Source organism: Excalfactoria chinensis, chromosome Z, assembly GCF_039878825.1.
Source record: "Excalfactoria chinensis isolate bCotChi1 chromosome Z, bCotChi1.hap2, whole genome shotgun sequence".
Taxonomy (NCBI): Eukaryota; Metazoa; Chordata; class Aves; order Galliformes; family Phasianidae; genus Excalfactoria; species Excalfactoria chinensis.
The window spans coordinates 51,284,530-51,307,723 of NC_092857.1; the positions used below are offsets into that span (position 1 = coordinate 51,284,530).

The 23,194-nt window shown below is 39.4% G+C and overlaps 1 protein-coding gene across 1 annotated transcript; it reads left to right on the forward strand.

The window, feature by feature from the left end:
• The first annotated feature begins 414 nt into the window (after positions 1-414).
• On the forward strand, positions 415-14,471 carry ISOC1 (isochorismatase domain containing 1). Its single transcript, XM_072359281.1, has 5 exons — positions 415-786; positions 9,104-9,223; positions 9,380-9,583; positions 9,985-10,101; positions 13,011-14,471. The coding sequence occupies exons 1-5, from the start codon at positions 496-498 to the stop codon at positions 13,155-13,157; spliced, it is 879 nt and encodes a 292-aa protein (XP_072215382.1). The 5' UTR covers positions 415-495; the 3' UTR covers positions 13,158-14,471.
• The last annotated feature ends 8,723 nt before the right edge of the window (positions 14,472-23,194 follow it).

Below are 23,194 nucleotides of genomic sequence, written 5' to 3' on the forward strand. Positions count from 1 at the left end.
CTCTGACTGCACACACAGCTCCTTGGGCACTCGGACCGAGCGCATGAGGAGGAAACCCTGTGCCACGCTCACGGCCGCTTTCTGCACCCTGCGGGCTGCTGCCGGCTGACAGGCGCTCTGCGGCCGCACCGACGCGTTTTCAACCCGCTTCCGCGCTGCGGGCCGCGCCGACGACACATCCCGCCGGGGGACGGGGCAGCTGGCCCAGCCCCAGCTCGGGGCCGCAGTGCCGGGCTCGCCCCGTCGGGGGGGGGGGAGCGGCAGTGCAGGGACACTCGATACCCCCCGGACCGCCCTAAACGAAGCGCCCTACCGGCCACAACGACCCACCGCGCTCCGAGGGCAGCGGTGCAGGTCCCGGCCCCACGGTGAGGAGGGCGGAGCCGCCGTCCGGATTGGGGGCCGCCGGCACCGCCCGCCCTGCCGGGGGGAGGAGGCGGCAGGAGGAGGAGCGGCGGCGCGGACCGCAGCGAGCTGGCTCGGTTGCCCCTGAAGATGGCGGCGGCAGCCGCTCCTCCGGGCGCTGGCTGCTCGCCTGCGGGTGGCGGCTCCGTGCCCGTCCTCTTCTGCTTCTCCGTCTTCGCGCGGCCATCGACCGTGCCCCACGGCGCCGGCTACGAGCTGCTGATCCAGAAGTTCCTCAGCCTCTACGGGGACCAGATAGACATACACCGCAAGTTCGTGGTGCAGCTGTTCGCCGAGGAGTGGAGCCAGTACATCGACCTGCCCAAGGGTTTCGTGGTCAGCGAGCGCTGCAAGGTGCGCCTGGTGCCGCTGCAGATCCAGGTGAGAGCCTCGCCCGCCCCGACGGCTGCCACAGGTGTGGGCGGGCGGCCCCGTCCTGCCATCGCCGCCCTCCTCGGCTCACGGAGCCTCCTCCGGGCCCGCTCCCAGCCGCTCGGACACGGGTGACTGGTGCTGGGAGCCGCCGGCGCAGCGGGGATGGGGCTCCGGAGTCGGCACCGCGCCGAGCAGTGGCTAAAAGCGGAGCGAGCGCTGCCGCGGTGCTGCCGGTTCCGTCCGACAGCCGCAGCCCCCGGGGCACGGCTCAGCCGCCCCCCGACGGTAGCGCAGCCGGCACTGCTGGCGTTCTTCTTTGCGGAAAGTTTTGTGTTATTGAGCGGGGAGGCGGGCGCGCTGCGCCGCGCGGGTTTGATAGCCCGGTTTTGCATTCCGTGAATGGGAACTTGTTTTACACAGCGAACGGCAGAGCTGTACGGCGGCTGAAACAACAAATGCTTCTCCTTTAAAAGAGGCGGCCGGTGTGCCCAGCTCCAGGTAGTGGCAGCACGATTAGGTGGAAACTAAAAGGTTGTCCTTAAATAGGGCTCTATCAGAGCTCGATTTCGGGGTTTGCAGGTCCATGGGGTTTCCTGTATTTCTTCTCACTGAAGAATCCCCTTATGGGTTCATAACTCACTAGTTCTGCAGCTGCGAACCAGGAGTCAGTCAGCCAGACTGATCCTGTACATGTGTTTCATACCGACTACTTCATACTCTGCGCACTGGAGATTCATGCCAGTCATGCTGTAATTGTTGCACTGGGAGCAACGTTTCTTTTTTCCTTTCTTCAACATTAAATAATTTGACTTTTATTTATTTATTTTTTTCTTAAACATGGTTTTAGTTCAGAATGTGCTTCTTAATATGTAATTCAGAACTTCCATCTTTGACAAGCTCAAATTACTAATAAGTTGAAAAAATGATATCTTAAACAGTGAGCCGAGCCACGGCTCGCTTTCTCCCTGCTTCCAGAAACTATCCGTCTCACAGTGCTTGCAAACTCTGCTTAATCATAGAGCTCGTAAACTTCCAAGGTGGCGTGCTTGCATGGGCTGTGTGTCAAGGATGCCTTTGAAGTCATTTTTTCTTTCTTTAACCCTGTGTATGGATATGAAAGTAAGAATCAAACTCATTTAAAAACTTATTTTGTCATTTATTATTCACCTTCTTGTTCCTTATTCATTGTATTTAGCTTAAAAACCTTTCTTCTTTGTGTGTCAGAGACGGCATGGGTGGGTGCTTCAGCCAAGGAAACAGCCACAGATCATCTCTCCAACTCGCACAAAGAATGGTGTGGGCAGTGTTAAGTCAAGAAAGGATTTTAAAAACAGAACATGCGTAATCTCAGGCTGTAACAGGACTGCGGGGTCATAGTTCTGTTTCTTCTGCATAGTATTGTCACTTTGCAGAGACCTTCTTGCAGGTCTCTGGCTGTACTGAAGCTGTAAATGCGGCCTGAGCATTCATAGCTGTATGTAAAAGGTCACTGTAAAAATCTCAGTGTAAAACGTCAGTGCTGGGACACGCAGGAATATATCATTGCCTGAGTGCAGCAGCTAGGTAGCTTTCACTGAATCCAAGATGAACCACAGTGTAAACACATTGTCTAATTGATTAACTGTTTTCACTGATGCTGTTACAATTCTGTGACAGTAGCAACTGTTGATATGAGAAACGCGTTAGTTCAGTGTTGTTTCCTTGATGTGCTTCAGCAGCTGGGAATGAGATGGAGACCTAAGCAATGTCAGTCGGCTCGCCCTAAGCCCCCAGCAGGTGCCTGGAGACAGCTCTTTTGAGGAAGCACTCTGTCTGATACACAGAGCTGTGCTTTTTAAGACCTTTATGTTCTACGTGATGTGTAAGATGGAGAAGTGAGGTTACGCTTTCTTTCCTTACACTGTTCATACATTGCTGCTATTATTTGCTGTTTTTTTTTCCTGATGTTTTTTCAGCAGTAACATGTGACATAGGTTTGTCAGACCTGCATGTTGCACAGTGGGCCAGAGTACCATTTTGAACGTGTCTTCTGAGGAGGACATTGTTTGATATTGTTTAGAAATATATTAGTTTTAAAATTAAGATTCATAAATCCATATTTCTAGACATTAATTTCATTACTTTAACTTGAATGTTTATAAATAGATGTATGTGCTTAGTTGTGAATGCAGGTTGTTTTATTTATTTATTTATTTATTTATTTTAAGCCCTAGGGTGGTTGTGTCCCTATCTGGAAAGATTATTTTTTCTTGTGGAAAGACATCCTTGTGCAATATCTCAAGAAATACTGCCACTGAATGATGCTTGACTGGCCTATTCCAATTTCCTGCCTCTGCAGTTGAGGGAGAGAGTAATCTTGCTGAGAAATTACCATATGCTCTTTTTTGAGAGCCATCCTTGTGCAGTTCGGTTCAAGGCTCGACCCGTACAGGGACATTTTTTACTGATGTTTTTTCTCCAGTTTCATTTGTGCCTTTGTGCTGTGGTCATATCGGTATGTTTGTTCTGTTTTACTGGCACAGAACATGCTCTTGAACTTCCAGTTTCCATCCAGTGTTGTAGAGGAGGTTACAAAAAGCCAGCTGTTCAATTTGATTACTTATCCTGAAGCTTCTCAGTTGTATGCTTGCAATGTTGAGGGTCTTTTTCTTTCACCTTTGCCGGCTGGTACGGAGGGTATTTGCTTAGAAACTGAGAAGCCAGTGAAAGAAAATCTAGATGTTATAAAGCATTTAATAGAGAGATATTTATGCCCAGGGTGGAGGAACCTTGCTGTAAAAGTTGTAACCGTTTTTAGGGAAGAGGAGAAGAGAAACCAAAGATACTAGAAGAGAAAACAGCGATGCTCATTATGACCAGGTGATAGAGGAATCCAGGCAGCATTCAGATATACTCCTGAGAGTTCATTATTGCTGTCAGAACTTCAAGGTGACTTCCAGTCAGTAATACTTGTTCAGTGTAAATGGGTAAGATTATTATTGAAATAATTGTGTAAAGCACCTCCACTTCAGGCTCTTTTGAAAGATGTGACTGGTGACTTGAGTATCTTTCTTGTCTGGGAAGTCTGTATGGAGAATGGTATTTCATTGTTACGGATGCATAAAGTAAATACATTTGGATAAAAATAGTTTTATCCGTCAATCTTTTATTTATTTATTTTGCACACACCTAATATTTAAATGCTCCTGGATGGGAAATAACCCTAAATCTGAAGCTTGAGTCCATTTTCTCAGGGCCAGGAAGAGCTTGGTCAGAGAACAGGTTGTGGTCTGTGGGTGTGATGAGGGAAACTGTGTTTAGTTCCAATTTTTATTTTTTTTTTTTTAAAGGTGCAGCTTTAAATTTTGGTCCTGCTACAGTTAAATACAGTACTTCTAAATTGCAGGATGTGAGGGAGGAGGAAGAGAGAAGGAACACTTTGAAACTTAGGTGAAAAATTGTGAGATAGGATTCTTCCAGTTGAAACTGTTTGTATATTCTTAATCCATGGCCATCATTTTGGTCCTGACAGATTTTGTTGAAGAATTTTATACTGCCTTAATTGTATGACTGTGGTGTGCTGATCTGTACTTCTAGGTGCTTTATTGCACATCAAATGCTGCAGTTCACCTAACATAAAACAAATGTCTTCCTGACATGAATGCATACAGCCAGTTTTTCCATTGAACTGCATTAAAATGAATTTCTTCAGTTTGTTTCCTCTTTGAAAGAGGAACAGCAAAGTAAAGCTGAACCTTTTCCTTTTAAAGTAGGTGAGATTCATTTCATCGTTGTATTTTAAGGTAGTTTTTGCAGTGCTGTGGCTGCAGGGTCCTCCATTCTGCTGCAGTAGTGGGCAACCTTGGCAAGAGATTTGCAAGTGATGTCACATGGGACTCTGTTTCAGTTCTCATTCATTACATGTGCTAGGGGAAAATTGCATTTTTTGATGTGTAATGGCTCTCTTAAGCTCAGTTAGGGAAAGTACAGAAAAAGAGCCAGTATGTGTTAATATTTTTGCGAAGTTGATTCTGTAATTGCAATCCTTCATCATAGTCACACTTCATATGATTAATAATCATCTGCAGAGATGAAATAGATAAGTATGATATATATGAATATCTATCATCTGTATATGAATATATATTCTATTTATGAATAGATAAAAACACCCAGCCCTTTTCTGGAATAGGATTTGAAGCTGTGTGTAACCTCTGGCAGCATACCTTTAAATCCTGGTCTGGATATGGTCCTAGAGATGACTTTCTCTAGCTGGGTAAAAGAACTGCATCAGGTTATGTTATCATGTTATGTTATGTCAGGTTATCTGACATACTAATTCTTATTTTGAGGTGGGTAACTTCCAGCCAGAAAGAAGAAGGCCCTGATAAATAAAAGAAGTGAAATGAAACAAATGCAAGAGCTTACATACCTCTCTTTATGTTCCCTTCCTTCTGCCCTCCTCCCTCCAAAAAAACCCCAAACAAACAAAAAAGACTGCTTAGAGGCATTAGGAGATATTTTACTTGTTGTGGATTTTGACAGAGAATGCCTAATTTTGGCCATTCTCTTGTCTTTACAAATCTCCTGTTCTGAGGAAAACCAGCAGGTATTGATTTTGAACTCTTCATCTACTTCTGGGTTCTTCCATGTTCCATGGTATTAAACTGAAGTACAGAAATTGTTGCATCAAACCAATTTGATAATAAAAGAAAGTACATAGAAGACCTGCTGCTTGTGGTATTTGCTGTAAAAACATGGGATTCAACGGAAGTCTAAAATGAATGCTGTCTGGAAAGGGACTTATTTGTTTTCAGTGCTTCAGTGTCAAATAAGACAAATAATGAATTGAGTGCTGTAAGATCTATTCCGAGTCCTATGTTTGCAAATATTAAGTCATACTTTGGAAAAATGCTATTCTTACAGTAGATTCCAAGCTGGGGGAAGCTGTAGGTATCTGAGAAAATACAAATACGGATTTTCATGAAAAGTTGGATAAGTGTAACGTGGTGCAGTTGAAAATGGAATCAAGAAAGTGTTGCCCTAAAGTAGAAACAATCAGTCACACAAATAAAAGATGAGGGAGAGCTCAAGTAATGATTTTGAGGTTAAATGGGATCTCCGGAGTCTTAAATATTGTCAGTCATGGAAAGAGCAAATAGCATACTGGAAAATAGTTGAATGGAGCCTGCAGGGCCTGTGAATTGACCAGTTTTCTCTGAAGACTTCATAGTACTGAGTAGAAGTGTGACAAAGTGGTATTGTTACGGCAATGTTGGCTGGCTGAAGTGAGGTATGGTAGTAGTGTTTGTGCATAGCTGTATATACTAAAGATGAAGGCAATACTCTTGCTCTTCAAATTCACTGTGGACAGAATTTGAAATAATGCTCTTGTGTCGTAACAAAGGAGCTGCAGGTGAGGAAAATGTTGCAAAGTGAAAATAGCAGAGCTGTGGGTTGGAATGTATAGGAACTCTGTAAATTGTGTCACCGTTTTTTAAAATGCACCAAGTGGAATACCTGTTCATGAAGAATATTTTGGTGTACTTGATTCTTCTATAAAGGTAGACTCACCAACTTCTTGTTGGCTTTTCTTGTTGGCTCACATTTGTTCCTCTTCTGAGGGCAGTGATGCCTCACTGTGTAGAACTGCAGAAGAATTTAGTAGAGGTGTCTAGTAGCCACTTTACCTAACGCATGTGCAAAGTCAAGTTGGCTGTTGTTTTCCCTTCCTGACTGCTGAAAACATCTAAGAATGGAGATTCCACTGTCTGAAGTAACGTGTTTGTGTTGTTGCTTTGCTCTCCTTTTTTAATGGGTGTTTGATGCTTTGAGAGCAGTTGGCACACAGACTGTGAGGTGTGGGAATTTACTTTTTACATTTCTAACATGGAAATAATTTTCACAGCAATTTAAACAAGCCATTTCATGTGAGTGAGCATGGTTTCCTTTCTAGTTTTGTGGTCTTTGAGATCAAATTGATTTGCTTAAGGAATGTAAGACAAATTGTTGAAAGATTTGAGAGTAATATTTAAGAATTCGTGATTCTCTTTTCTTTTGAAATATTGTGTTTTACCGGCTTTGTAATTTTATTTTAGCTTAAAATGTCTGAATCTCACGTTGCAGAAAGTGAAGTGCATAAAATTAATGGGTACTTGCCGGGAGCACTCATTCAGTTTGATTTAAGTCTTCTGAAAAGCTCCTGAATGGATGTAATTTCTCTTGGGTTGTCTTGTAATTAAGAGTAGTGTGTAGTTGCTTTTTTTTTTTTTTTTTTTTTTTTTTTTTTTCAGTCTTCAGCTGGAGCTTTATCTCTTGCTTCTGCAGGCAATGCAAGTAATTTCATACAAATAAAAAGCACTCTTTTAAACTGTGCGAAAATGCTGTCTTCAACTCTGTGATTTTTTTTATTAATACTTTTTAAATCTCACTTCCTTTGGACTCTGATTCCTGCTCAAGGGAAGGTCTAGAATATTATTTTTATCATTAATATTTAGTCAGTGCATTTTCTGGCAGTAATACTGTCAGCCTTCTCTGCTTTCATTTTAGCCTTTTGTCTTTCATCAACTTTCTGCTAGAAGATCTTGTAGACAAAAGAAATTGACTGCATGATGCAACTATGTATATGTGTGCTGTTTGAAGCATGTATAAAGTGGAAAGTGGAAGTCTTTTTCTTTTTTTTTTTTCTTTTTTTTTTTTTTTTAATCTTTAATTTATCCTAATTTTGTGTCAGCTCTAAGAGATGGAGAGATAAAAATGAATTCTAGGAATGTACTCCTGTTGCTGATAGGGTTTTGGGCTGTGTTTTTTTTTTTTTTCTCAACACTTTAATCAATGTGTTCTTCCAGCCCTTTACAGAGCTTAGAATTTTCCATGTGCATTTAGACTGGCTTGTCTCCCATGTAATAAAATCCTGATTACCTGTTTGTACCTATACTGTACTGCTCAGTATCACTTACATTAATTTTAGAAGTATATTAAAATCAGACTGGAACAACCTTTCTCCTTCTGCTTTGAATCAAAGTATCATAGAATGGTTTGTGTTGGAAAGGATCCCAGGGGTCATGAAGTTCCAACCCCCCCCTGTGGGTTTGCCAACCACTAGATCAACTACTAGGTCAGAATGCTCAGAGCTCCATTCAACCTGACTTTAGACATTTCCAGGGATGGGCCATCCACAACCTCTGTGGGCAACTTGTTCCAGCACCTCACTGCTCCTTAGTAAAAAAAACACCAAACCTTCCCCCTGACATGTAATCTATATCTCCTCTCCTCTAGTTTAGAATCATACAGTGATAGAATTGCTCAGGTTGGAAAAGACCTTCAAGATAAGTCAACCACAGTCTAACCATGCTGTTGTAACTCTAACAACTCACTGCTAAATCATGTCTCTGAGCACCACTGCTGGATGGTTTTTAAACATGTTCAGTGGTGGTGACTCAGCCACCTCCCTGGGGAGCCTGTTCCAGTGCTTAACAATGCTTTCTGTAAAGAAGTTCGTCTTGATATCCAAATTAAACCTTCCCTGATGCAACTTGAAGCCATTTTCCCTTGTCCTGTCGCCAGTGAGAAGAGACCAAACCTGCTCTCACTGCAGTCACTTTCTCTAAGAGAGCAATAAGCTTATTCTTCCTCAGACAATTTCCCTTTGTCCTATCACTATATACTCTTAAGAAAAGTTTGTTTTTTTTTTTGTTTTTTTTTTTTTTTTTTTTTTTTTTTCCTTCTGTTTATAAGCTTGCTACAAGTAATGGAAGGCTGCAATGGGGTCTCCCCTCAGCTTTCTCTTTTCCAGGATGAGCAAGCGCAGCTCCTTCAGGACCAATGGGGCTTGAGTCAAGGCTTATTAACGCTGCAAGAGTAAAGGGCCAAGTGTCATGATGCATGAGTCAGGGTAAGGAGGCTTTGCAAAGTCATTGCATGAGGAGTGATGGTGATAGAAAATTCCCTTTCAGGACCAAATGTGCAGGCACAGCAGCACTCTGATTTAGGGAAAGATGCTCTGCAAGAGCAGAGGACCAAGTTACATAGTGCTTGAGTGATGGGTAAGCTCCAATAAGGCCAGTCAGCTAGCCCCCGCAGTGCTTGAGTCGATGCACAGAAGCTTTACGAGAGCATGAGGCCAGGTTTTATGGAACCCTGCTCAGGGAAAATAGTTCTTGCAATGGTTCAGTTACAGCAAACAAAAACTACATCAAGAGTGCATGGACACTTTGTGCTCCAAGGTCTGCTGGTGTTCTAGGACACCTGGGAGATGCCATGAATGAAGCTTTCCAGACTTCTTATTCTGCTGCTTCTTCAAAAAGGTCCTCACTAGCATTAAAATCATTACGTTCTTTTTCAGATGACTACTTTAGGCAACCTGACACCATCAAGCACTGTGTTTTTCTGCTGTGATATGCAAGAGAGATTCCGTCCTGCCATCAAATACTTTGGTGATATCATCAGCGTAGGTCAACGGCTGGTATGTTGGTTGTCTTCCATTGTAGTATGTTTTGATGACATATTTAAATTGCTATGTATAGCTAGCTTACAGATTATTCAGTTTCAAATAATAACTGTTTCTTTGCTCTTGTCATTCCTTAATAATTTCTTTTTGTCCCCTTCCATCCCCTTACAGCTCCAAGGTGCACGACTCTTAGGAATTCCAGTCATTGTAACTGAACAGTATCCCAAAGGCCTTGGCAGCACTGTACAAGAAATTGATTTAACAGGAGCTAAACTTGTGCTTCCCAAAACAAAATTTTCAATGGTTTTGCCAGAAGTTGAAGCTGCATTAGCAGAGATTCCTGGAGTCCGCAGTGTTGTCCTGTTTGGAGTAGAAGTATGTGCCTTGCCATTCTTGTACTGTTCTATGCCATTATCTGTTGGCCTACGATAGTTGTAGCATTGCTTTCTGTAATTAAAAAAGGTCTATTTATTTTGCTTAGACTGTAGAACTCATATATCTTCTATGAAATAAATAGTCCTTTTTCTCTATGGTACTATCTCATAAAATTTGAAAACAGATGTTTTTAAGCTTAACTTAGTTGGCATTTTAAAAAACACATTTTAAAACCCAGTTCTCCAGTAATGTAATGTACAGAAAAATACTTATTTGTTTGAACCCTGATTAATTATGTAATTTAATTTGGCACCATACTATACAAGTAATGTAGTGCATGATGTAGTAGTGATTTATTCTTTTTTTTTTTTTTTTTTTGGCTTTTTTTTCCTCTCTTATAGACTCATGTCTGCATCCAGCAAACAGCACTGGAATTAATTGGCAGAGGTCTGGAAGTTCACATTGTAGCTGATGCCACCTCATCAAGAAGTATGATGGACAGAATGTTTGCTCTTGAGGTAATGTCTCTTAATTAAGAATTTTTACCCCTTGGATTTGTATGTGTTTCTGTATTTGTTTTTTGATGGCAAGGAATTTATCAGGGCAGTTGGCTGTAATCAGATGTAGGCCTAAGAAGAGGAAGAGGCTGTGATTTTCAGAACAGTTCCACAGTAGAGAAGAATTTTTTTTTCTTTTTTTTTGGTGTAAATTTTGGTGTAATATGTAGAACCCATTTTGGGATATTGGGATTAGAAAAGCGACTGTTTCATAAAGTATGGGTTTCTCTGTATAATCATTTGCATTTCTTGACATTTTGTTAAGGAATATTATCATTACAGCAGAATAAAAGTACCACGGAGCTTTCATTTTTGCTGTTCCAAACAGTATTTGTTCTGCTGTTGAAAATCCATGAAATGGAGTATAATAAGTGTTTCTGTTCAAAACTCATCCTTGTCTGTCCCCCCCTCTGTTCTTCTTCATCACTGCAAATTAAAGCTTAATCTCAGGACTGTGATTATAGTAAGGACTTTCTTTCCCCCTTCATGTGGCTTAGTCAGAGATTTAGTTGTTTAACATATATTTTGAGAAAGTGGAGATAAATCTAACAAGATAGTTTAAAGCAGGTACAACTATGTGGTAGTAAATTTGTGCAAATGGTGCTTCTATGGTGTGCTCTAACTTCCCTACAGGCATCATTGCTGAAGGTCAAAAACTGATATGTACATTAAACATTGCAGGTTTTGCCCTGGACCCTTATGTTTATGTTTATTCAGAAACTGAAGCTAGTAATAACTACTATTTTATACTCCTTTTTATAGAGTTGAAGAGGAGTTGTAATTTCTCCTGTTTCTCATAAACTTGAATTAAGCAGAAGCTTAAATGTCATCTGTCAAATACTTCATAATGACACACAGTGTAAGAGTGAAATCAGGGTGTTCCTAAGCGAATGTCGTATTGTGATGATAGCAGTAGTAGATGAAGCAAACAAAACTGACACTGGAGCCTGTTTGCCATGTTTTATGTGTCTTTGTACATTTATTTATCACTTACACTGTGTGTGCAAGCGTTGAATTTGGTTCAGACTGAATTACTCAGCAGTTAGCTTTGCTTTTCTTTCTAGTCAAAAAGGCATTGATCATCTCAAAACTGCAAAACTTGCAAAAACTGAAATTCAAGAAAACTGATGAGTACTAAGGAAATTTTTAGTAAGTTCTTTCAAAAATTTCTTACAAAGAAAAATGTTTTGCTGTGGGCCATGAAGCGGTCAGCACTGCAGTATGATCTGGGGAATCCTTCTCCCTGTGTGTTTCTACCAATGCTGTTTTCTTTGTACTGTAGAACTAGGGGCTGTGGGCTAGAATAAACAAAATGTGAGTACGTCAAGAAGCGGGAGACCAGGAGAAAGGAGATGCAGACAGGGAGAATGTCAGTGATTCTGACTGACCATGGATTTGTGCTTCTTCAGAAAGTTGGTAAAATACCAAATCATTGAGTAATCCTGCTTTAGTCTTAATGTGCAGCTGACAGTTGCTCATCGGAGTCTTTTAATTAATGAGTCTTGGGTTGTCTTTTCATGAGAACTTGCTAAAATAATTCATCCCAGCTGGTCAAGGTTGTGGCCGTTCTTGATCTCTGCCCTGTCTGCTGCTAAAGCCTTGTGTCACCATTTGGTCTTGGATTAAGATAGCTGAGTCTTTACTTTTCTTCATCTGTTCTAATTTATTCTTTTGGTATAGATGAATGTACGCTTGTTTCTTTTTTCTGGAAGGCAGTGATCTAAGAAAGCATTTTCTTTCCTTGAAGATCAGTCATGCTTTAGTGGTCCCCTAAATTAGTAATTTTTCTCATCAATTACTTTATAGCATAAACAACCGAATTGCAATGATCTATATCTTCTCTAAAAAGTTTGGAGCATCTCTTTCATAATTATAGTAGTAACTGGACTGAAAACACTTTTTACCTTTTACACTCTCTTGGTTAATTCAGGACCTTGTAGGTGCATTAGATTTGATGGCACATACAGCTGGGAACAGTGTGATTGACAGAAAGATGGATCCAGAAGGGGTTTTACTGCCAAAGCATATGTTCTATTGCTGGGAGACTTAATGCGGGTACCCACCTTAAGTAAAGGTGGGCAGCCTTTACATACAGATAACTCTGCTATACAGGCAACAAGCACAGTTGTAAAAGTATGAAAACTTTGCAGTATGTCATATGGCTTGGACTGCACAAGTAATTGCTCTGTTTAGCACGTGTAAAAGATCTAGCAGACTTCTTTCAGTTGTGCTTTTTATGCAGCTATGCTTTTTGTTCTGTAGTCTTTCAGAATTAACTTGGGAGTTAGTAAGCTGTAATAAGATGTCAATTAAAACCAACTACTTTTGTACCAGTATGATGTATGTGTTCTGTTGAAAAGCTTTTCTCTCTGTCTCTGGGGGTTGTTAGTGTGAGTGTGCTGTGTAGCCCGAAGACCAAAATACTAGCATGTAACAAGATCAGAAAGAAGAATTGCTACAGTTATATTTGTTGCTTAATTCTTTTTGCTTTGATTTAGATATTTTCCGCTTTCCCAATTCTTTTCTCCTAAGTCTTTCAAGTCTGTGTGAGAGTTAAGGAAGCTATCTGCTCAAGTGCAAAAGGGATGGGGATGTTAATAGAAGAGAGAGTTTTAAATCTTGGGGAAAAAATCCAGTCCAACTTGGAAGCCTTATCTGTAACACAGTACAGCATTTTTCCCAAGTCTAACAATAGTCAATATCTATTCCAGTGTTACAAATGGCATTGTTAGGAAGTTCTAGGATTCAGCCAGCAATACCTTTGTTAATGGTAGATTTAAAAATAACATCCATCTCTTTCACGCAGTGTATACTTCTTCATGCTTCCAGGATCTTACATTTTTTTTCCCCCCTCCTCTTTTTTGTTTCAGCGTCTTGCTCGTACTGGAATCATAGTTACTACTAGTGAAGCTATTCTGCTGCAGCTGGTAGCTGATAAAGAGCACCCAAAATTCAAAGAAATCCAAAATCTCATTAAGGCAAGTGCCCCCGAGTCAGGCCTCCTTTCCAAAGTTTAAAGAGCATGTGGAGGAAGTAAATGTCCTTGCCGTCTTTGAGGATGGTGGAAAGCTCAAGCGCACACATACACGTTCTTTCACACTAACTTTGGCAGAAGTGTAAAATTAAAAATTGAAATACTTGTGCTTGCCTTAGCAAAAATTGTCTGGTTATGTTTCTGGGTGCCACTATGTTCTGTTCAGTCACAGCTGTCAGAGGCTTATGGTACCATGGGACCCTTTGTTGTCAGACTTCAGTACTTAATTTAAGAAAACAAAAATTAAGAGAGGTGCCTGTTATCCTATACACTGATTGTAACAGCTCAGAATAAAGTGCATACTTCTGTGAAACTTCTTGATTGTGCACTTTGTTGAAATATTCTGTGATACTGTTTTACTTTTGTATTAGTAGAAGATAAATACATGTTGGATAAATGTATTGTGATATGCTTTCATGTTCTATGTAAATGAAATATTTTAATAGGACATAAATTAGAGAGGACTAAGCTGCCTGGAATACATGTGCGAATTTGTTCATTAGGATAAAATATAAATGCTTTACTTAGTAAACAAGATGCATAGATCAAACAACTTCTGATATTTGATTGCTTTAGTTTGCTGAAGCTTGCACGACAATTTGTGATTGCCCTGCAATTAAATGCCAGACTCTGTACCATTTACACATATAGAAGCCTGCCATTTAATGAGATCTTTACAAACAACTGACATAAAATCATTAAGATTACCATAAATTTAAGTATTTTGGCAGTGCTAAGGATTTAAAGAACAAAAGCTTTTCAACTTGGACTGCTGAATCTACTATTGTGTTTAGATGGTTATGTTTGTTATTGTTTTTGATTTTTGTTTTACCTTGTTTTGGTTAGATTTAATAATTCTATTGATTATTTGACAAAGCAAGCTTTGAAACAAACCTTAGCTTCTCTAAGTTTGTGTTTATTTTTGTAGTCTACAGCTGAGTGGAGACTGAATGGAATTTGATCTGAAAGCATACTTCAGCAAAATAGTGTCTGTAACTTATTGATATAAGGTATATTTTCTATCTCAAACCATTTAACACGATTGCTCATAAAGGCACTTCTTTTGTGCTCCAGTGGTTTAAATAATAATAAAGTTTACATTGTGACTGAGACTTTTATTTTTTTAAAAGAAAAAGGGGATGACATACTGAGCACTGATCTTTTTGGTAGAAAACTAATTACAATATATGTGTGGCTTTAAATTGCATATTTTCCCCACAAGATGGCTCTAAGAGAATTGTTTGAGAGTTATAACCTTTATATGTTCAAAACAAATAAAACATTAACATTTACTGTCTCTCTTATTCTTGTGATATTTATTGAAGAGCAAATCCCAAAAGATTTGTTTGCCGTAGACCTGGTTCTGTTTTGTGCAGTTGTGGAATTTCTGTGGATGTCATGGGAATTTTGTGTAAAGATCAAGGATCTTTATCGTCTAATAATTCTTGCCTTCTGTGTCTTCTTACAGTGTTATTTAGTGCTCCAAAACTTGAGGAATGAACGTAATGTTTCAAGTTGGAGGCAGGGAGGGGAGTTAAGTTGAAGAACCACTGTCCTACATCACTGACCTACTTTTTACTTTCTTTTCTGGTATATTAATCATGTTGCCTAGCAGAATGAAGTCCACTTATATAAATCAGCAGCTGTGCACAAAAATACTATGCATTTCTTATGAATACAGTTTTATTGCTTTTATACACTTACATGGTGAACATAGCTAGAGTAACTAACGTAAGTAAAAATGACCGTTTTTAGAACAGTATCAATTTCCTCAGTGCCAGATACAAATTTCTTTTGAAAAAGTAATAGCATTTGTTTCTAAACAGTTACCATTTTTATGCAAACATAAGTTAGAGGCCACATGTCTGAGTTCCTTTTCACATGCAGTCCTTTCCTAGATAAGTCATCACAAGAGGAATTAGTAATGGTGTGACACTAGGAAAGAATCTTTAAATTACATAGCCTTCTATGGCAAAATATATATTTTTAGTGTCCTTATTTTGTTGCTTTTTTTCTTCACAATCTTAAAAAATAAAGCTATGTAAATATCTACTGTTATGACATGACAGTAACCTCTTGGAATTCTATTCCATTCATTAGATGGTTACATTAATCAACACCACATACATCATTCAAGTGAGCTTTTAAGATTGTCCATTTAAAAAGAACAGTAAAATCCATGCCACCTTCCTACATTTATTCAACAGAGAGAATTTCCTTCTTCATGTGTTACTCGGCTGTATTTCCTGTTCTCTGACAAGTGGGAGCTCCGTGTGATAAAATATCAAAACTGAATTGTGTAAGTAGAGGTTTGTGGGCCTGTCTTTAACACAGCTTCTGATACACATCATCCCTGAAGATTAACCATCAGCTTTTGCTGTGAATTCTGGATGCAAATTGCGTTTGATTTGTGTTGGCATGGAAACCTTGAAAATTAATGTTGAGCTGATTTTATTTTCTACTCTTCTCAGCACAACACCTTCATGATTTCTTCCCTTAATATGAAAGGATGAGTCATTTTTTTTTTCATCATAATAAAATCTTTAAACGAGCTGTGTACCGTTCACAAAATGATAGTTGTATTACCTAGTGTAAGTACTGTTCTGCCCAGCAAGGATGAAATAAATTAATAAAATAACCACAAAGAGAATTGTTTAGGGAGTAGACTGCTGTGGTTTTGAAGAAGCCTAAATCCTCATTGCCTAAGTGCCCAGACATTCTTTATTTGGAGCCTCCACCACTGCTACAGTTAAGCAATAGACAGGTTTCCTGATGTAGTTGCCTTTACCAGCTCTCCTCTCAGGGAAGCAGAAATATAATCCTCCATGGAGAAGACTGGTTTATTTTCCTCAGGAAGAGTTCTGCATCTGTGCAAAGCTGCTATGTTGTTTGCCTTACTTGAATAAGTGGTGTATGAATTTTTTACTGAATGTTATAATCTGAGTGTGTGGGATAGTTTTTCTCTGCTTAACCCTTATCACAGAATCATTTGAGTTGGAAGGGGCTCCTAAAGGTCACCTACTCCAACTCCCCTGCAATGAACAGGGAAACCTATAGTTAGAACAAGTTGTTCAGAGACCTGCCCAGCCTGACCCTGAATATCTCCAGGGATGGGGCATCCACCACATCTCTGGGCAACCTGTTCCCAAAGATGAGTAGTGGGTTTTTATTTCTTTTTGGGACAATTTAGTTTTAAGTACAGAGTACTGTGCTGTCTACTCTTGAACTGTGGTTCATCCTTTTTTTTTTTTTCTTTTTCTTTTTTTTTTTTCTTTTTTTTATTTTAACTGATCTTTGTTATTACAATCGTCACAAATGACTGGAGAAGTGGTGCAATGGAACTGCTCTTCCAACATTTCTGCATTTGCCTGAGGCTCTCAGGTAAATGTGCGCTCCAGTAAGTCATGCAAGTCATGCTGCTTTTTGATTTTGTTTTCTATTAGACATTTCTCATCCCACCACAGTGTTTATCACATTAACTAGACAATGGCATTAATCTTTCAGGAGGCAAGAATCAAGACCATTCTTTCCCTTTTGGAAATAACCACTTTTTTTTTTTTAGAAGCCTCATCATAGATTTCCCTCTCCCTTCACCCCTCCCCCAGGACTTTTATCCATCCAATAAACTCATACTGCAACAATTTTCTTCTCTTATGTAAGAGATGAATGATCAATGCTTTGTTGCTTTAAAAGCCTTGTGTCACTTAAACATGAAGTAATAACTGGAGCTGAAGAGCCCTGAAGAAAGGCAAATGCAAGTGAGGGAGATAAAAAATTTTACTTGGATAAGTGGTCATGCTGACTAGTCCTGTTACATAATTCACTTATGAATATCATTCTTTAGTATGTCTTCTACCATATTAAATGCTATGGTAGTGACAGCAAATGTCAGTGATTTGTAGAATCTGTTTCTTCCCTCTGGATAAACTTAAGTTAAACTATAGTAAATAGGGTGTAACAGATGTCATTCAGATAGGTTTAGAACATCTGTTCTGCAAAATGGCTATAGCAGGAAATCCTTAAAGAAAGTTGGTTTCTTTTAATAATCTCTGAAATGGAGAATTGTCATGAACTGACTTTAGACCTTGAGATTACATCTGAAGAACTGCTTCTGGTACATAAGAGGAAACAGCTGACAATACACTGCTGCTTCTCTTAGGACAGAAGTGTGTATAAATATCCAGAAAAGGTAGACTTTTTTATTACTCACCCGAGTTACATAATTTAGATGTATTTGTATTTGTTTATTTATTTTCTTAAGAGATGAACTTATACTTGCAGAGGACTGCTACAAATAGGTGTAATTTAGTGAGTTTTAGCCTGCTTAGGTCAGCTTAATAGACTTGCTACCAGACTTGACTACCAGAGTTGTCACTGCTATTGACAGCATTAGCCTTTGCTTTTAATGAAACCTTACCAAATGAAGGGAATACTTAATAGAGAATGGACAATGAAATGCAATTGTAAAATGTGAAAAAAGTGCTTTTTTTTTTTTTTTTTTTTTTTTTTCCTATTTTAATGATTATTTATTTCATGGCCATGTTGAGAACCTGCATCACTCAATAACATGGAAATACATCTAAAGCTTTCAAAAACTGTAGTTCTCTGTACTGTGTTTTCTGCACCTTATAACTGTCCAAAAAAAGGAAGACTCTGCTAAGCTTTCTGTTGCTGGAAATCATAAAATTTGCTGGCTACATCTAGACTGTTAAAATCTGAAAGAAAGACTGAAGACTACCACATACTCGGCACTGACATCCTTCAGGCAAGTGTAAATTGTTACCTGTTTTGTGGACTCAAGATCAGGGATATACAAAAATGAGACTTACAGAAAATACATCTAACCAGAATTGGAATTATTTTACCTGTTTTGGACATAGAATTTTACAACTAAAAGACCTTTATCCATCTTCTTTATCCATCCACTTCATTTATCTAGAATGAAATGACTTAGAGCTAAATTACTGTCCACACATCTTGCACACTATTCAGGGGTCTAGATCGTGGGGTGGACCAAAATCCATTAGAGGAGGAGTGTCACCATGCTGCCTCAGGGAGGGATGCTGTTAATCCAACCGAGATTGTTTAGACAATCTATTGCAAAAGGTTTTTAGAATCAGGTTAGCAAACACTGTAATAAAACCTTAGTTTAGTTGAACTGCTGAAGCTGACTTTTTAAAGAATTGTTCAGGCACCTCGAGAAGCAGACAAATGGCATCTTGATTGTTTCCACAATTTTTAGGAGCTTGTTACAATTAAATGTAATGTTACAATGATTGTGAAATTGCAGTATACACCTGATTGTGTTATAAATGCTTCAGTAAAACACGTTAGACTTTCTGGTCTCTAGATTTTGATCCAGTCTTTTAAGGTGTTATTGGGTATCTTGCTGATGTCAGTGGGATTTATATCAAGGTGTTACAGACAGGGAAAACAAATTGGATTTCCTTCCAAGTTATAATGAAGGAAAATGTTGCTGATTGGGATCATCAGGGGCGTAAACTGCCTAACTGTTCACCAGCATGTTTAGCCAATTTATCAGTATTTCCAATCTATGTTTCTGGCTGAAATTATAATAAATAATCCAGTCCTGTCAGTAGAGCAGGGAGAGAAGTAGCTGGGGGACTTGTTACCTGCTTCCAACTTTTAGGCAACTTTAACTCATGCTAGGAATAAAAATATAACCTAAAACTGGGTGTATGCACACAAAGTACGTGCACAGTCCTGTTACTGATCAGTAGTGATTTTTAGGGCACTAAATAGGATTAAAATTAGTAGTTTCACTAAAAGTACTTGAAGTCATGAGAAATTACACATCACAGGAGATGTGCAGATCGATCTGGTAAAATCCTGCTAGCCAGGTGAACTAGGTTATTATGTTAGAGTGTAAACATTTCTTATACCAAAAAGATCACATGGTTTTAAAAAAATTATGTCTTTAAGTTCAAGGATTAATGTACTGAAATTACCAGGGTATATTAATAGTTATATATAAGCAAAACCTACGTAAGTGAGGGACATTCACTGTTGAACTCATTGTGCCAAGCTATTAGTCTCTGTTCTGATTGAAAGCAACCAGTGTATGGAATACTGGTTAGCTGCATGGAACTGAAGCTCAGGATGTGGTTGTGTGCTTTGCTGGGACCAGTGTGGTTGGTTCTGATGGTGCTGCTACCTTTTCACTAACCTGGTTCCTCTGGCAGATCCTCACATCTGGCCAAACCTCAAGGTAAGATGCTCTGTCCATAGGGCCTATTAATGCTGGTCATATGACTAATAACTAGGTGGGTTCTGAGTGGCCCACCAAAAGCAGCGCAAGTTATAAGTTTTTGTACAATTAAAAGGAAATCGGTGTCCTGCCATGTCTTACAGGTAACATCTTCTATTACTAACAAATGTTGACATGTTTTGAGTATAAGTTGAGAGTGAAAATTAATATATTTAAAGTTACTAATCTTGTTGTTGTTGTTGTTGTTGTTGTTTTTCCCTAATCCCTCTTCTCTCTGACAATCTCCTTCCCCAAATTAAAAAGTAGATGAGTTTTGCTTAATGCACTTCAGGAATGCTAGGACAATCTGATCTAATCTGAATAATGGTCAGATTCAGGTCATGGATCCATTACATTGCTGTTACCATTGAAGACTGTCTGTAATGTAAATCTACCCCTTTATAGTGAGCTACTCGATGGTGTTCTTGTTGGAACTGGTTGGCTGTGGCAGGAGCTGACAAGAAACATCAGTTCTAGGACCATCTGAAGGCTTGGAGCAGGCTTTTCTAGCTTCAGGAGACAGTGCACAGTGTTAGACACTTCACAGTGCCTGATATCAGTCACTGCAGGCAAATACTGCAAGAAGCCTTTGAGAGCAAAACAGCAGATTTCCTCCTAGGAATCAGAAGTAGTCGAATGCCTAGATGCATCTCTCTATGCTGGGGTGACATCAAAGGGAAGAGGGGCTAAAGTCTGCCAAGGAATCACTCTTCCCTCCTCTCTAATAAACATGTCCTCTCACAATTATGTGGAGGTCAAGCAAAAGGCTGAAACTGAAAACCTGAGGAAGAGCAGTTGTATTGTTTCAGACAGCTATTTTGTTTTAATGAGTACCCAAGAGGATACTCGAGCAGTCTGCAGAATGAGTTGAGAAATGCGTTGCGTGACAACTCAAAGTCCTATGCTAGAGAAATGCTGAGGGTGTACCATGCTGCAATCTGTAAAATGAGATACAGCCGGACAGTTTTCCTGGAAAGTCTCAACTTGCAAGGATCGCTGTATTCTATGAAATGCTTGTCCGTGTGGATCCAAGAAACATGGTTTATCCTATGAATTCACTGTTATTATTCCTTTTGAAATGGCATGGTTTGATTTGTATATTTGTTTAATTTCTGAATATCAGAAACAATCCTATTAGCAATAACCTCGGGGGAAGAAAAAATATATTGTTAACATATAGCTGGTTGGTATGGTGGATTTTCTGCTGGAGGCAGATAATACGTCTAGAAAATTTCTACATTCAAGATTTTGCTCCCTTCCTACAGAGTGTAAATCGTAGCATGGGCCTGAAGAATGTGGAATAATGTGAAACAAGCACATTCTAGCTACAATTTAAAATAGTAATTAATGCTTAATAATTATTGTTAGCAACAAATCCTGTTTTTGGTTTTTTTTTTTCTTTTTGAAGTAACAGCTGTATTATTTTTGTTGATGCATGCACTGTTGCAAAGAGTTGATTATGCTTTTCAATGCCTAATGGAATTTAAACTATTCTGTTCAGAAAGATCATGTCTGCATTACCACACTACATTTCATAGAATCATAAAATCACTGGAGTTGGAAGAGACCTTTAAAGGCCATCTACTCCAAACCCCCTGAAATGAACAGGGACACCTACAGCTACACAGGTGCTCAGTGCACTTTTCCAGCCTTCCCTTGAATGTCTTCAGGGATAGGATCTCCAACACCTCTCTGAGCAACCTGTAAAGTGATCCATAACCTATCCTTTAAAAAGCAGTTAACACGCAAGAATCAGAGGCATGAATATAGAGGAAATTGTTTAACAGTCATTTACGCCTTGTGCACAGAAGCAAAGTAGGAGGTACAGTCTGGCAAGATTTAACTGAATTGAAATGGAGAGCTCAGTTACAGTTAAGAGACAGCTTAGAAAGCAGTTCCTTACCACTTCTTAGCTGTTGGCTGTTATTTTCAAATGATGCCTAGCTGCTGCCTAACTGGCCAAATACTCAATGAGAACATAATTCACAAATGGTTGGCTTATTTCGACTAGTGGAATATTGCTTTATATGAGCACCAGGAGATAAACATTAGGGAAGGAAAAAAGCCAAACTATTAGAGCTTAAGAGAACTGTAATCACAACAGAAAAGTAGATGAGCCAGGAATGGCTTCATGCTTAAAATGAAAGACAGTTGGATATTATCAGAGGAATGTGTTTCTGAAATACTTTTGCAGCAAGAACAGTGACATAAAACCCAGATAGTGTAACATGGAATCTGCATGTGTAACCTTTGCAACAATTCCTGTTAATAAACAGAAGTAAAAGATATAGAGGTTCCCTACAGTAGGGAGTTGGTAACAATGTAAATGGTGATGTGAACCCTAATCATTTGCCACTTCATGTAAATGTGCACTCTGTGTATGCATAGAGCAGCTGAGTCTGGTGGGCCTCCTCAAAGCTGCACTGAAGTCATTGGTGTGTCAAGTCCACACTGTTTCCAACAAAACTTCCAGCAAACGAAAGTTTCCAGGAGAAAAAAGAAATTAGGCTGGGAGCTGAATCGATGTGCCCTAATAGGCTCAAATTTTATCTTCAAATAAGTATTAAAGTTATAAATAAATATTTGGTTTTGTATGGATAGCTAACTGATTGACCTGATTCTAATATCACTTCTTAAAAATTTAGGTTACAGAAAAAATATGTGATGCCAGCATCAAGAGTGCATTCAAGGCACCATCTGTTTGCTCCCTCTCTCCAGGCCTAGTGGTGAGGCTGCAGTGTGCTCCCAGCAGTGCAGGCTGTGGGGCACACATGGGTACTGCAGACACCAGTGTACATGGTGGCCATGTGGACACAGACACTCAGAGCTCTCAAAAACGTGGTAGCACAGAAGGCCTAGCCATATTGTCCTGCTGGGCAGAGCAGGAGGGAGTCTATTCATGACCAGTAGTACTACAGGTGTGGACAAAGGGGGTCCCTGCAGCAGCTGGGCTCAGGAATATGGAGGAACCGTAGCTGTCCTGGATATGACTTTGTCACAGCAGCCAGCAAAAAGTGTACTTTTAATGACATCGCCAATAATGGAGCCAAACACCTCAAGATCAATATATGTATGTATATATTTTTCCCCAGGTGGTTATTCTAACTTCAAAATGGTGTTCAGCACAAACTGGACACATCATGAAACTAAACAAGACTACACTGAACTCTCAAAAATGACATTTGTACCTGGAATGAATTTACAAAAAACCTTAGTATGTATTTATTTGTAGGCTGAAAACTAACCTTGTATTTTGGGAAAGTGGAACCAATTACAGTGGGAGTGATAGTTCAGAGAAAGGCTTCGTGAACAGGGTAGGCTTTTGTACAATATTCTCTTGAAAAAAAGGTAACACATGCCTTAAAATTTGTGCTTACAAAAATGAAAGGGTTTTAAAAATACTCTCTAAGAGTTTTTGTTTCATTTCATACTTGGACTAAATAGTTGTTCGTGTGACTTTCTCCTTCTCTCCCTCCATTATTATTTTCTTTTTCTGTCACTCTTTTGCACATCAAGTAAACTCAGAAGAGCTTTAATCACATGCTCCAGCAAAACCAGTTCTGTAACCAGACACAACAAACCACGCAAAAATGAAGCAAGTACCAAGCAAGGAATTTGATGGGTAATTTTCTTTTTCTTGTCATCCAGCTCATAAATGCATGAGCACCATGCAGGTAGCACTGGCAAACAACAATATGATCTCTGGCTTTTGTTAGAAAGAAAGTGATAAATGTAACAGGAGATTTTTATTT